The sequence below is a fragment of the Lichenostomus cassidix genome, chromosome 4 (assembly GCF_008360975.1).
Source record: "Lichenostomus cassidix isolate B80296 chromosome 4, HeHo_3.0, whole genome shotgun sequence".
NCBI lineage: Eukaryota > Metazoa > Chordata > Aves > Passeriformes > Meliphagidae > Lichenostomus > Lichenostomus cassidix.
The window spans coordinates 46,592,866-46,608,854 of NC_139484.1; the positions used below are offsets into that span (position 1 = coordinate 46,592,866).

At 36.6% G+C, this 15,989-nt stretch overlaps 1 protein-coding gene across 5 annotated transcripts in view; it reads left to right on the forward strand.

The window, feature by feature from the left end:
• Nucleotides 1–15,989, forward strand: part of GABRG1 (gamma-aminobutyric acid type A receptor subunit gamma1) — a 57,164-nt gene that overhangs the window by 27,889 nt on the left and 13,286 nt on the right. For all 5 annotated transcript variants that reach the window (XM_085059047.1, XM_085059046.1, XM_085059043.1 and 2 more), the window contains exons 4-7: nt 10,942–11,162; nt 13,931–14,013; nt 15,062–15,199; nt 15,320–15,472. In XM_085059047.1, coding sequence (XP_084915173.1) covers nt 10,942–11,162; nt 13,931–14,013; nt 15,062–15,199; nt 15,320–15,472 — 595 coding nt within the window. The remainder of the gene's footprint in view (nt 1–10,941; nt 11,163–13,930; nt 14,014–15,061; nt 15,200–15,319; nt 15,473–15,989) is intronic.

Sequence of the window (15,989 nt, forward strand, 5' to 3'; positions counted from 1 at the left end):
TTGCTCTGTAAAACGATGTAGTTTAAACTCTGTTTTGAATTATATTAAATGTTGCGTTACTCAAGGATATTTGATTTAGCAAGGCCCTGATCCTGCATATACCTAGTCAGTTTACATGTGTGAACATTGACTTCACATGTCACACTGACTTAAGGATTTAACAAACACTATAGAAAAAAATCCAAAGCAAGAATTGCCTAAAATGAAAGATGTGAATTCTCTCTCTCCCTCCTTGTCTGCCTGTTACAGAGCTGTGTGTCAAAATGAACATAGCTCCTGTATGAGAAAAGTAAACACAGTGAATCAGTGCTATCCAAATGCTGCAATAATAGTAATATTTCAGGACTGGATGAGCACTACTTGATAGGTCTTGTTGTGGTGTGTGAAATGGACCTGAAGCTTTCCCTGGAGGTTAAAATTGCATTCAGTTTGAAGAAGACTGTTCTGAGGAGAACCATTGTCTCTATGAGCTTTATGACAACAGACTGAAATGAAGATCATGAGGGATGCAATTTGGCTCATATTTGAGAATTTATGAGGTTTTCCAAAGGTTGTGTGGATTCAGTGTGCAAGCAATGGAAATTTTTGGAAAATCAAGTGTGTGCACTATATGTAAATTGATTTCATTCTGTTTCAAATGGCAGGAGTTCTGTCATCTATTTGCTCATAAAATATGACAACAGTACCAATGAGTCTTTGAATATTACCTGTATCTTATTGTACAACATCTTCTTTGAAATAAGCTAGAATAGTGTGTTTTTCCCCAACTTACGCTTTTATTTCAATTAGGGAAGATAGATTCCAATCATTGTGGTGCCTGTCAGCACTGCAAATGATCATGGTTAATTGGCTTACTCAGATGACTGTTTGAGATTGATGGACATTGCTCATTTACAGCAGCTGGGTTAATATTCCTTCAGTAGGCTTGAGCATTGTTTTTTCTGTTATGGAATATACTTAAAAGTCAAACCCCATATTTCTGGTAGCATTTCCTATGTTATCATCTCTAGAAATTGAATAATACTTTACAAGTACAATTTCATGATTGTTCTCTCATTCCCCTCCCACCCCCAAAAAAATTAACTTAAATTGGTTAATCTGGTTCCTGCAATTTGTTTTCTGCCACTGCAAGATAGCTCTGTCTTGTTCAGTTTCAGGGGAATTGACCAAATACAAGTAGCATTCTGCTCATACTGGCTCAGCATAGCAGTTCCTGTGTTGCTCCCAATTTCTGTGATTAGTTTGAAGGGAATGGTGAGGGATGAGGGAAAATACAGTTACTGAACAACGGACAAATGTTGCTGTAGCCTTCTGAAACCAACGCAGAGAACAGACATCTTTTCAGTCCTGACTTTAAACAGGGTTCAGTGTTTTTTCTGTTTTCAGCTGCAGTTTACCCATTGCCCCTTAATAGTTTTGAAGCTGGGAGAGGTACTGAAGGTTCCACACAAGTCACTGGGAAAATCTATGCTCTTTGCTGTAAAATATGGCCTAATTTCTGTGTGCCATATAATAGCAATGCTATTATGTAAGGCTGCAGGCTTTTTGTGCTGTGGTTGATTCTTAAATCTTAGTTTATTTCATGTTTTAGGAGATACTGGTTTCATGTGGTACCATTGCATCACTTAAGCCACAGTTGGCATATTTGCAGTAATGATAATAGTAAATATAGTAATGGTAGTACTACTACAACAACTGTTTATTTTTACTTCGCTCCCCTGATTTTACTGGAGTGTGCCAGCATGATGATTGGAAATCCAGTTTGTATCATCTGAGATTCTTAGTGTTCACAGCTGGAGAAATAACCAAACTGCCTCTGAACTATCTGAGGTTTCCTATGTATGTGCTCTGTAGTTGCAGAGGGCTAATCTGTGATTCTGTGATTTGTTAAAGAAATGCAGAAATGCTGAGCTGTGGATGTGACTGGGGCTAGAAAACAATTCTGAAAAAGCTTCCTTTTTATCTGTGGACAGTCAGTGTGTTGTGTTAAAGTCTCTTAGTTTCTTGTGTTTCTAACACTTGATTTATTTAAGAATTGATGTGACTGTAATTCTTGAAGCTCTTCCTTTGGTGCTTCTGCACAGTATGTCTTCCATGGTCACCTTCTCTTCTCAGTTCCTTCTTGGAAGTTTCATACACAAATTCAGTCACCTTTCTGTGCCAGTTACCTACTATTCTGTGTCTCTTTTTGTCCAGTCTAAAATACTGTCCTGTGTCACTCATATAGGTTCACAGTCATTTTGTTAGCTCAGTATGGCTGAATCACAGCTTTAAAGCTTGCAGCTTTTCACCTCTTCCACACTCCCAGTTGCTGTGAATAATCACTATTCTATGTCATCAAGGATAGAAATCTAAAAATTTTCTATGATTTCTCCTTAGAACCAGGAGTAGGGTCTCAGTTTTATTCTTGTAAATTCTGAATACAAAGGGATTTTGTGTTTCTTTATTTTACAATCTGTCACATGGAAACTCTTGTCCAAATTCCCATTGTTATGCTAATGTTTTTCTGTAACCTTTCCAGTTGCAGTTTGGCTCCACTCATATCATCTAGAGATGTCCTACAGATAGAATTTTCCACTTTTTCTACTGAATTATCTCTTGTTCGAGTTCTTCCTTTGTCTTCTCTTTGGATCTCACACATAAACAGTTCCCTTTCACTTTCAAGCTACTTCAAAACCTGTCCTCAGTGATTTTTAGTTGATTTTTTTCCTCAAAAGGCCATTTCCTGCCTCAGATCTTGCTAGTTTCTGCTTCCATACTTTCAACTTTTCATATCAGTTTCTCCCAAGCTGCCCTTTATGCTTTAAAGAAACTTTCAATAAATGTCTGCAAAGCCACTTCATTGTTTTCATTATGTTTCTGTTTAAACTTACTTTTCCTTTTTTCATTTCCAGTTTTTTTTTTCTTTTTGTGAAGGTTACAAAATATCACAGAGAATTAAGCTCATGTTGTGCTGAAGTTACTATCTGTAATTATGCCCCTGTTGGCTTTCTAAATCTTGTCTTTTATGTTAAATTCAACCCATAAGCTCCTTGCAGAGGTTATGTATCCTGTATAAGCTGTATTGAGTGCCTGCGCAGCTCAGTTGTGATCTGAGACGATCTGAACCAAGAATAATGTTAATTGTGTTACATAGCACTTCACTGAGAAGGTAAAGCTATTGACTAGTGTTAAAGTTAACCCAAACAGCACTTTACTCCTCCTTTTCAACCCAAAGCTGCACAGACTACTTGTCTGCTCTGATGTAGAGTTCACTGTTACTTCCTATGTCCTAATATCTTCTCCAAATTCTTATTGTCTTCTTCAGCTGTGTTGTCTCCCTTGTGCCTGCAGCTAACACAAGCTGCATTTAGTTTTCAGTCTGTACCTCTTATCTCTGTGTCAACTATAAGATAAATATTTTGAAGAACATTACACATCTGTTCTTTGTTATTAATCCCTTATATGTCTGTCTTTATGGAAATACATTCTGCTGTGATCCAGCTGTGGGAATAATTCTGCTGGCCTAGATTTGAACAGGGTTTTGGGGAAGAAAGGCTTTGATTGTTGCAATACCTTGTAACTGCTGGTGCAATAGAGGCTGACCTCAGCAATGGCTCTTCTCACAGAGGTTTTCATGGCTGTGCACCGTGGAAAGCTTCTGTCATTCCCTGGCCCCTACAAGGGCTGCTGTCAGGATCTGTGCCAACACTGAGAAACCTCATTCTCTCTTCAAAGCCAGGCAGCTACAGCAGGATTTTTCTGCTCACAGTGCATGCTACTGGAAGGTCACTTCCCTGAGAGGGGAATGGTCTGCAAGCCCTCTCCTGCAGCAGCACCTCCAAAAGAAAGGAGACCTACCCCTGGAATGAGTGTTGTCTCACTCCCTTGGCAGTTGGGGTGACTACACTGACAAAGTAGCTATTAGGAAATGGAATACTCCTTTGCTAATAAGTGAATGCAACTTCACTGCCTGTTGATCTTGGATTTCATTTTATTCTGGTTTTACATGATCTTAAATTCTTTCACATCTGGGTGCTTATTTAGACCACCATGGAGAATGCATAATTAAAATTATTTTACTTGGACTATTTTGAAGTGCTGACTGAGATGTTGCCTTTTTGAATAGCAGTAGTGTCTCTGTTGTAGAACTTTATCCCCACAACAAGTTATGTTCTTGAGGCCAGTAAGTAAGTAGAGGCTCTTTTTAAGAAATTCTTGATTGCTGCGCATGCTATTATATATTAATTATATATTATATATTATATATTAATCTTGTATAGTGAAGCAGATTATTGATATTTGGAGCTGATTACTGCCTCATCAAGCAGAAAACCAAATGGGTACACTGTATTTCATGTAGGATCATGTATTTTACAGAAGGTGCAGAGTAGAAGCCAATCTCCAGATGTCTGTTTGCTGTCAACTTTGGGATTTTGAACCATGGCAGGAAAACCATGTACATTAAAGTCCAAGCAGTAACTGTGCAATTTGAAAACAGTTGCACCATACTCAATGGTGAAGTATTGTGTTTGAAACCTTTTTATAAAGGGAAACTTTACAAAACCATATATGCTTGAGTAATGTACAGCTTTGTTGTTAAAGTTGACTGTGAGTCCAATTTTGACTGCTTAAGTCTCTCTAACCACAGGAAGGTAGATGTAGCTGCTGAATTTAGAAAGCAAAGTCAATGGAGCTGATAAATCACTTTTGACAACCTTTAAGCCAAACCCTTAATTCATACCAGTATTTACTCCTGGGTTTTTGATATATATTTATTCATGTATGTTTGGTAGTTGGTTTGCTTTTATTTTTGTGGGGGGTTTTGTTAGTTTGGGGGGATTTTTTTGGTTACTTTTTTTGTGGGTTTTTTGGCTGTTGTTATGGGTCTTTGTTTTGTTTTGTTCTGAGTTCTCCAGTTCTTTCTGGAGTTTACTGTTTGTTTATGAGAGGCACAGGCTGAAATATTCAATCTTTCAATTGAAAAACAAATCAAAACTTTTAATATAATTTTTACCATGAGAATATATATAATTATGTATATAACTTACCTACTTCCTCTCCATATGCTCTCTTCTATCAACTAAAATCTAAGCTGATGACATAAAAGCATAGATTTTGCTGAAGTCCTTTAGTTACTTTTCTAGCTAATCTTTTCACTATTGGCGAGATTTTAATGATCGTTTCTAATCTACAAAACATTGAAATAAATCTTGCCTTTATTCGTGTTGTTGTTTGCATCTGTCAATTTGCATGTTTAAAATAAGGACTAGATAACCACAGATGCCAAATTATGATGTGAAGAGTGGTTTTTTTTTCTGAATTGTAACTATATAGGTCCTGCCTATATCGTACTCCCTCACCTTCTGTAGATATGATTTGCCATATTTCCACTTACCCTGTGCATATGCTCTCCTAGCATACTCTAGTGTGATTATCTGTGCTATTATAGCAATCTGACTGATTAAAAGACTCTGGAAGCCGAAGATATGCACTTCTGTTCACTGCATTTCCTGCAGCCTGCACCTCTTCCATGGCTGCAGTATCATTAACGTAATATTACCAGGTATGTGTCAGAAGTGCTGTGGTTTGTTGGGTCTGTTAGATCTAAGGTCACTAAGTTCAGATTGCTTTAGTGAGCAAACTAAAATGGTTTACTAAACCAAGAAACTTTTGCTTTGGTCTCAGCCATGGCGATTAATTTGTGAAACCATCGTTGGCCCTGAAGCAGCTCAAAAAAATCTCTTTAAAGGGCTTTTAAAGTAGCCTACCAGGGAAAGTAGCCACTTTTTCAACATTTTCTTAAGAGTGGTTATACATCACGGATAGGTTAAGTATTTTAATAAATTACTTTATAGCCTCTTATTGTTGTCCAAAGATATTTGGTTAAGGAAAAAGGTAAAGGTTACGAGTGTTTATTGGCAGCACCCTGGGAAGATGAAGATTAATTGCCTAATGCTTGATGCTGTATTTTTTTTATATTCCTACTTCTCTTAGGAAAGCATGTGGTTACAAGTTTTGTCCATGATTTTTTGGTTTTTAAAATCTCTTTATCTGCATACTAAACTGATATTTGATATTAAATCACATCCCTTATTATGGAAACATATAGACTGGCAGAATGCTTTCTCTAGTTTCCACTTCTTAAATTTTTTCTGAAAAATTCCCTGCCTCATGGACATTGAATTCCAGTTCAAGGCATTAGAATGCTGAATAGAATGATAAAATAACTGACTAAAGTGAAGTCATGTCAACTTGTTAATTGAACAGCTTTGAGGAACTCCATATGAAACAGATTTCAGAATGTGCCATTACAGAAACCTTGAGATGCCCTTCACGTAAAATTCTGAATCTGGAAGAAACGTTGGTGTGGGTTCTGAGCATAGATGAAATGACAGGAGTATGTTTTTATTCATTTATCTCTGAAACTCCCTGAGTATAAACTGCATTGTAGGTCTGTAGTTTGCAACATGTTTTTTTTAGTTCTGAGTTTGGTTTTGGGACTCTCCCTTGATTTTCTGTTTGACCTCATGAAACTGGGCCACTTTCTCCTATTCTCAAACAAAATGTGTTGCAGTTGACATAATTCAGCCAACAAGTTAGCTTCTTGTTACTGGACTTCTCAATTTTTTTGTTGTGGAATATCAAATCAGTTGTTTGACCATCAGGCAAAATATCCAAAAATTCTTTTTTTTCTTCTTTGGTAGATTTTTTGCTATCCTTATTGACATTATGTTGGAATTTGTGTGATGCATTTTATAATGAAAAAAACTTGTGTTAGATGGTATCTACCTCCCTTACTTTCATAGCTTTCCAGTAAAAAAAAAAAAAAGCAATCCACTGACCTGTTTTCAAGTCTGGCTGTAATTGAACTGTGCATGACAAGGACAAGGAAACATCTTGAGGATTCCATTTATCCCCCTACAGTAACTGTTCCTACTTTGTTTGAAGCAGTTGTTTTTATATCTTAAATGACTTTCACTCAGACTATGAACCTGTTTGTCAATAGCCACAGTTTGTTCCCTGCCTGGCCCTTTAATGGTAATCTCTGATTAGTCACTCTGTTCTCAGCCTTTGGAATTTGTTATGATCTTTTAGAGAGGAAAGAGATGGAGGAGGATTGAAGTTATCTGTAAATAATTAGGCAGGTGGGCTCTTTATGCCAGCTGTGAAAAAAAAGTACCCAGTGATTTATTCAAATGCCGAATATGAGCCAATATGTGCCATTGTTCTTGAACCCTGTGAGGCTAAATATGAATAAACATGCATTGTGCTATGGCTGTGACTAACGCAGCCATAGATGGATCCCCCTTTATTCTGCATGGCTATTTTGTCATTAGTTTAATTTGAAAGAGAAAGTAGTAAACCAATTTTTATGGTTGCACAGTGGCATTAAATGGTGAGTTTCATGAAAGAATAGTAGAAGTAGTGATAAGAGTGTTAATTTTAAACTTTATAAGAAAAGAAGGAAAGCAAAATAGTTGGCTGGAAAGATTTGTTGCACTAAAAGAATATTGTATAAATCTTGTTGCTGTTGTGCTTGCTTATGCAATGTCTGAAAAAAAAGATAGGGCTTTTATTAATCTTGTTTTAGAAACAAAGTACTCACAGAAAAGACAGTATGGTGATTTTTCTACCTGATTTTTAACAAATTTTAGGGACCCAGATTTCCCCTTCTTAAAAGGAAGTAGGAAATATTTTTCAGGAGATGCAAATTTAAGGGAATTCGAAGTATGAATCCATAAAATCTGAAAATTTCAGGTGCATTTCAAAACTAGGTTTTCGGAAATAATCTGACTTTCATAATAATTCTCCTCACACAGCTTCCCTTTCAGGTTATTGCACTCAAGCATCTATCCTATCACACCAACATGCCATCAGACTCTTTGTTGTCTCATCACCGTTTATGTTTTTGCTTGTGCTTGGTGACTGCATGGGATGTTTGTATTTATGCCATCTTCTGCAGGAAAAGATGTATTTGGAAAAGAGGCTAATAAACACAGATCCCATTTTCACACCTTGAGCCCCTACAGTGTAAGTACATGTATGCGCTTAAACACGATCCTAAAGTTCATTTCAGAGAAAGATAGTAGAGATAGAATGGGCTAAACATGTGATCCCATGTAAGATGTATTGTGTGGAGAATATGTGCCACCTCAGGATGTATTATGGACCTTCAAGGAGAGAGAGGTCTCAGGCAGGCATAGGATAAAAAGATACGCTGAAGAAGTAGTTGGTAATGTCACCAAGGCAGATGGGAGAAGTGGAATAATTCTCCCTGATGAAGAGCTGGGTGAGCTGCTGCTGCCACCACCCACTGTGAGGCTCCAAGTCCATGTCTTTCAGGTGGGATGAATGGTAGGATTGTGCCTGTGGCTGGCTGATTCCAGAGGGAGAGGAATATGTCTGAGTTCAGCAGTGTGAGTTTATAAATGGAGGACAAGTCTCTTCAGGTAGGTTACAAAAGGCTGGCACTTGGATCTCTTGTTTGACATTCAGCAAGACACTTGGAAACAAGTGGTTGCTAATTTTGTGATATTAAATTACTGTATATTAGATTATTTTTGAACAGTTCTAAATGTACCATGAGGAATTGTTGTTGGGGTTTTTGTTGTTTTGGGTTATTTTTTTTCAAAAGTTTTCTAAACAACTCCTCTAATACAAGGAATGCTGGTTTCATCTGGGATAGAACATTCTTCTTAGTGGCTGGCACAGTGCTGTGGTTTGGATTTAACAGGATACAAACTTGCACATTTAATACTGGAAGGTAAAAGAATACAAGCATCTGAGTCTGCTGCGGCAGTTCCTTTTTTTTTTTCCCCCAAAATAATCTTCCTTTTTTATTCTAATTCATTAGGGTTGTTGGTATTGTATGGCAGTCTGTGTTTTCTTGCTTGGGAGGTTTTGACTGTAATAACACTTTGACAATTTTCTTTTTCTCAAACCAGGCATTGCTACTGTGAAGTGGCTGCTTAGAGTAGCACCTTCAAACTCAATCTTCACTCTTCATACATTTGGTTGTGTCTGTTGATTTCGCTCACTGACTTCCTTTTTTCTTTTCCTGTTTGTACTGTAAAGGCAATGCATAAATCTTTTTTCATTCTGTTCCACTAAAGCCCATTAAAACACTTCTCTGGTGCACTGCCTTGGGCTCTCCTTTATACTACAGCAAGGCAAATTTCATTTTCAGTTGTAACCACTACAAATGAGCACAGAAAGCTGAATTTTAAGGTTAAACAGTTGAAGGGTTTTCACAGGTGTCTTGAATTCTGTTTACTGAAAAAAAAATATCTAGGACTTGTTTGACCTGCAGAATCTTCCCCTGATGGCAGTGACTCTCAAGAAATATGCAGAGTTTTAGAGTGAAGTCACCTCTAAAATGCATTTTTGTTAGTTCTTTTATTTGGTCTGTTTCTCCGCTGTTTGCTTCATGCATTAATTGTTCATAACCTTTGAAAAATACTGATTTACTGAAGTCCAGGTGGTATTTCATCTGCCATGAATCACAGAGCAAGAGAAAGCCTCCCTCTAGCATATCTGTTTCCTGAACTTGTACTTCTCCCATCTGGAGAGGTGGGAAATTTAAGAGAGATTAAGATAGCCCTGGAATATCTGCCTTGGCACTTCTCAAGGGTGAAGTGCTAAATTTCTCAAACTTTTCTGAGAGATGGGTGGTATCAGTTGCTGAAATTAGTGAGGAATCTGTAACTTATACAACTGGCTGCTGTGATTGTTTAAAAGCAAAATGAACAAAAAAATCTACTCCAATCAATGAAGCATTCAGCTTTTATTAAAAATCAGAATTGACTGACTGCACTATGCATTTTTGTTGACCAAGTGAACTGCTAGTAACCACTTTGGCTCGAACAAGAGTGTGAACACTGTCTATTCCTCACTTTCCCCCATCCACTCAACCCGTAACTGAGAGGTGAACAACCAGCACCAAGTGTTTCAGTCTGGTCTCCAGCTCTTTCCCTGCAGGGGAGCTGCAGAGTTGCTCACCGAGGCCCTCATGGGGCAGCTGTGGAGGACAGATCACATCTGCCACCAGGCAGTGAGACTGTTGCCATTAAGGTCAGAGTCATGGTCTAGAGCTGTGAAAACACAGAGCTGGTGCTTTCCCCTTGGTCTGAAGTGCAAAACCAACTGGCTGGATTCTTTGAAAAACAGAATTCTGTAAGGAATGCGTATTGTTTATCTCATCAAGTTTCACTCTGTCAAGAATTGTTTCTTTTAAAGGGATTTATTTTATTTATTTATTTTGTCTTTCACCTTTCTTTTCTGGCCATAAGTCTAGAGGAATTTGATTTTCTATTACAGAAAGAGCTTTCTTGAGGCTTTAATAAGTAAAGTGGAATTTCTTTAGGGAAATGTCCTTCCTGGTTCTGATTATGTATACTTTTGTGTGTATGTTGGTAGGTATACCATGGAGATGGTAACAGATAGTCCTGCAAACTGTCATGTTTAATTTCCACATATTCATGAATTCTTCATGATCTGAAATTTCTTGAAAAATTAAATTTCTTGAAAGGTTAAATTGCATGTTGAAAAGTCTGGGGAAAATACTGGGAGGAAATTGTTTCATTTGCTTTTTAAAAGATGTAGAATATCTGTCTTACAAAATATAGTCTAACCCTGAAGTACTAAGGTTACCCTTAAATTTCTGTCCAGGGCCCCCAGAGATGATTGCACTGTGCTGGAAACTCCAAGTTACAGTAAGCTCCCATCAGGTATTTTCTTCCTTAAGTAATCAGTGGTGTCAGGGGAGAGGAGGCAGGGACAGAAGGCTGTGTGCATCTTTTGTCTCTTAAATGGTACTACAAAGGACAATAGAGGAAATGGCTTCAAATTTATATATGAATAAAAAACAGTTGGTTTGCAGACTTTGGTAAAGTATACATAGATATACATAGTATATATGGTATATGGTATACATAGATATGGTTGTTTCTCTGTTTTTAGGAATACACTATAGATATAATTTTTGCCCAGACTTGGTATGACAGTCGTCTAAAATTCAACAGCTCAATGAAGGTGCTTATGCTTAATAGCAATATGGTTGGAAAAATTTGGATTCCAGACACTTTCTTCCGCAACTCAAGGAAATCTGATGCTCACTGGATTACAACTCCAAATCGTTTGCTTCGAATCTGGAGTGATGGAAGAGTATTATACACTCTAAGGTGGGTTTTTATTATTTGGGTAGAAAAATCCAAAACCCTAATTAGGAACGTGAAAATAAAGAGTATGAATCAAATTCCTGGCATCTCTTTTGTTATGGACCACAGAAATTTGCAAAGAGTTGATTAAACAAGAAAATCAAAAAGATTATTAGATCATGAAAAAGATGTAATTTATAGTATTGAAATATAATGCAAAGATAATTGGGTAAGGACAACTGAAAGCGATAGAAAATTTTGATCTCATTTATTAACAGGTAACATTTAAAAAAGAATGGTATGTAGAATATATCATCATGGTGATCTGTCAGTAATATATTGCAGATAAATTACTTTGCAGACTTTCTGCAAAAAATAAAAAACTTTCTGGTCTAAATATTCCAGTATCTAATTTCCACCAAATTATGCTCTCTAAGAAAAATATAAAATTCTTCAGATAATAAAAATTGCAAGATGTTTGATTAAAGCTAAGGCCCCAGTCTTGCATGTAATGCTTAACATATTTACCTTGCAAGCTATTAAAATCAACAGATTTGTTAGCCATAAACAAACATGTTGGTGATAATTCTACTTGGCAAATGGGAGATGCCTGTGCTTCTTTTAAGCTTAAAGCTATCTGTACTGATTTTTGAGTCACTTTTCAAACAGCTCTTGAAAGGCTGTAGTCTACAGAAAGAATTTTAGGGTCATCGCTGTCATATTTTTTAAATATGCCTAAAAAAAACCTTTCCGTAAATCAGGAGCTGGTCAAGAAGCAGCCCGTGTAGAAGATGCCATAATTATGATTTGCTCCTAAGAATTTATTTATTTATTCATTTATTTAAAATAAAAAGTGGTACCTTTAGTTACTTTCTTCTCAATCATTTATGCTGTGTTCATATGTAGGTTATGCTATATGAACAATTTATAAATTTCTTCTGCATAGAGTGTGAGAAGAATTAGAATGCTTTACAAGGATTCTCTTCACTGATTTTTTTCTTTGTGTGCATTATTTGAGAGCATACAGACATCTCTGAAGAGCACTTTTTAAACAGTTTATTATGCTGGTGTTTATGAAAGCCTCTAGAGAGCCCCTTCTGCTGACAAGCTAATTTTTTTTCTTCTTTTTCTAAATACCAATTGTAGTCATACTTGGACTTTACCCTTCTATTGTCCATTCAGCTCCAATGTAAAATTTCTTCTAAAGGGGTTCAAAGTAGCAGAAGGAAATAAATATGAGCAAAAAAATCATGTGAGCCCTCACAGAGCAATAGGTTAGAATCACTGTGTCAGAGTATGAGCAATAAAGTGCAATGAGCTGATAACAGAACAGCAGAACAGGCTTTCCCCCAGCACTGCAACATGCAAACATCTGTACAGGTGAGGATATGGCCTGAATTTGACCTAAGGTAGAACAACATTGAGTGGTTCATATCTTGCTTATTGAAGGAACAATAACATGATCTGACAGTGCTCCAGGCTGCTGGGCTCCCCTGTATCACCACTCTTTCCTCACTGGTAATTCAGGGAGCAGATGTGGAGAAAATGTTAATCAGCCTTACTGAATCTCCTCTGAGGGTAGCCCAAGGTCTGTCCATTGCACCATCAGTGATTCCAGATACAGTGGTGTTGCTTTTAACAGAAAGCTGGTCTTGTTTTCTTGTTTAACTATCCAAAAATTGAAAATGGAAAGTAAAGGCAATAAATCATAATTGAATAATTTGAAAATCATCTCCAGAGCAATGCAAGTATTCTGCTTAAAAGTGTGGGTAAGAGTTTTTCTTCCTCTCCCCCACAGGGTATGCTAAGAAATGCACTTTGCCTTATAAGCCTTTGTTATAAGCCTTTGGTCAGGTCTTAGTAGTAGTTTGTGTAGAATAAATACTTTGTTCAGAGTCTTATAAAACTATCTGGCAGTGTGTCTCAGGGTCTTTTCCCATCTCCTCTTGTCTAATATGTAAGCATTGCATACTGTCAAGTAATGTGGGCACTATGGTAGTTTTTAAAGCTGGTTTTAGAAGACAATCTGACTTTCTAAACAGTGTTACCAACAAAGCAGGAGGTATTTCAAATGTGAAGAAGTTAGTTTGGTGTCTAGCCCCTTACTTTGGCTTACTGGTGAAAGGTAGCAAAACTGTGTTTTGCACTGATTGCTTGGAAGTCCTGTGGAAATCTGTGACAGCATTTTCAAAAGCAAAGTGTGATTCAGTTCACACAATTATGAATCCTAAACCAGTTCTAAAATGGTAATTAGTTGAGAATTACATGAATGCCTTAGACATTAAATGAGTAGAAACATAAAGTCTGCTTTTTCCTATTCAAATATGGTCTTCACCAGAGCTGCTTCCAAGAGTACAGAGCAAGTCCAGTGTCCACACCATTTTTCTTTTATGTAATGCCACCAGATAAAATTATGCCAAATGCAATTTGACTTGATAAATGTGTTCTAAAAAAACTTCCTTTCTTTGTTGTCATAAGCTCCCCTCCTTCCTGCCTTTAGACCCTCCTTTTTATCCCATATTTCTTGCAGAGCTGAGAGGTGCCCCCAAATCAATTGAAACTTTTGAAATGGCTTGAAATACCAATTGAAACAGCACTGATTCTCACGTTGCATGCAATAATCGTTCTTGTTTTGTTCTTTGGTGCTCATGCTGGATGTGATTTTGCTGATACACAGGATGCTATTCATAATATCAATTACTTGCCAAAATTGATTTCTGTGTATGTCCTTTACTATGTAGTCTGACGTGTCTGAATTCTTGAATATAACTTTTTTTTCCTTTTCTAATTAGGTTGACAATTAATGCTGAATGTTACCTTCAGCTTCATAATTTTCCTATGGATGAACACTCCTGTCCTCTGGAGTTTTCAAGCTGTAGGTGGTAAAACACTTTTTTTTCCCATCTTTACATTGTGGCTTTAAATTTCATTAAATTCTGGCAGCAGGAGAGCAAATGTTTACTTTTTAAAGCCTTGCAGTGAAAGGAAGAATTGACCATTTATGTTTTGACTAGATTTATTTCATTATTTAATGTATTAATGGATGAGTTGAATCACATGCATTTTTTGGAACTTTAAAAATAGTCTTATTGCTTAGGAGTCTAATACAAAGCCCATTCCAGTTAATGGAAATGCATTGCCCTGGAAGAACTTTATCTTATGCTTGCAAGACTTGACAGCTTTGAATCAGTTCCATGTGATATATTTAAAAGGAAAAATAAGATATATCTTTGAACCGCTCCTGTGAATGCTGAATCAGTATAAGAAGTCCTTTTCCTTTCAGTGGGACTTATTTAATATGAGCAAAACCACAACCTTCAGGCTCTATCTTTTTGATGCAAACTATGGTATTAAAAAACAAAAGATCCTAGGGGAATTGTGGTATTGTAATCATAGAATTGGGAGAAAACTTCCAGGATCATCAAGCCCAGTCTATGACCAAACATCCACTTGTAAACTAAACCACAGCACTGAGTGCCATGTCCAGCCATTCTTGAGCACCTCCAGGGATGGTGACTCCACTACCTCCCTGGGCAGCCCATTGCAATGTACATACAAATTATGTACTGCTAAGTGTCTCTCCTTTTAAGCTCTTTCTGATAATTTAATGCTAATGTAATTACAATTATGTATTAATTCATAGTGATGATTCTGAGACAGTTTTTATTATTGGAGTTTGAGAATATAATGCAGATATTTTCTAAACATTTGTATTTACACAGTTTTAGATTGATCTTACATTTACCTAGGCTTAAAATTGAAGCCATATATTTTGTGGTTAAATTTTAAGTGTATCAGGAGGACTGTAGGCCATCTCAGATCCACTTTATGTGTAGCCCTGTTTTAAAGTAATTTCAGAGATCAAAAAACATGCTTTGGTACATTCTCTGGCTGAACGTTTGATTTGTTTTGTTTTATTCTAGATGGATATCCCAGAAATGAAATTGAATACAAATGGAAGAAAACCTCTGTTGAAGTGGCAGATCCGAAATACTGGAGATTGTATCAGTTTGCATTTGTAGGGCTACGAAATACAACTGAAATTTCTCATACCTTGTCTGGTAAGGCAAAGTGATGAGTTTTATTTTGTGTAATATCTATGTAGAACAAGACTAACAGATGAAGATACAACTGAAAACCATATTAGATGCCATATAAATTTTTTTTTTTTTAATTTTTAGGTGATTATATTATTATGACAATATTCTTTGATCTCAGCAGACGTATGGGATATTTTACTATTCAGACATACATTCCTTGTATACTCACAGTTGTTCTTTCATGGGTGTCATTTTGGATCAATAAGGATGCAGTTCCTGCAAGGACTTCTCTGGGTAAGAATATCTTTTTTCAGCATTGAAGGATCTGGTGTTCCCAAAGAATACAAATCTGCAGCAGAAAGTAAATTAACCACAGTTTATTAACCAAAGTTTATTCCTCTTCAGATTGTGACCATGGGTCATTTTTTCTCTTGAACTGCAAGACTGGGAGGAGGAGAATCCTGCTGTAGTTGCACAGCAGGGCATAAGGAGGCAATGCTGACCATGGAAATCCTGATCCAAGCCTTGTGGATCTGCTGTTGTTCACATAAATATATTTTTTTTCTCCTTTAAGCTTTTTTAATCATCTCCAGGGACTGCCATGTGGCAATCATTAGTCTGACACTTAGCATCACTTAGTATCATGGAACAAATGAAGTCATTAGTACATGGGCAAAAATTGGGAAAATCTGGTTATGTTTTTTTTTCTTTGGGGTTTTTGTGCTGTTGGTATTGTTTTGTTTTTTTTTTTTTTTTTTGTTGGGTTTTGTTTGTTTTTAATTCTTTTAGACCCATGACAGGACAGAAAACG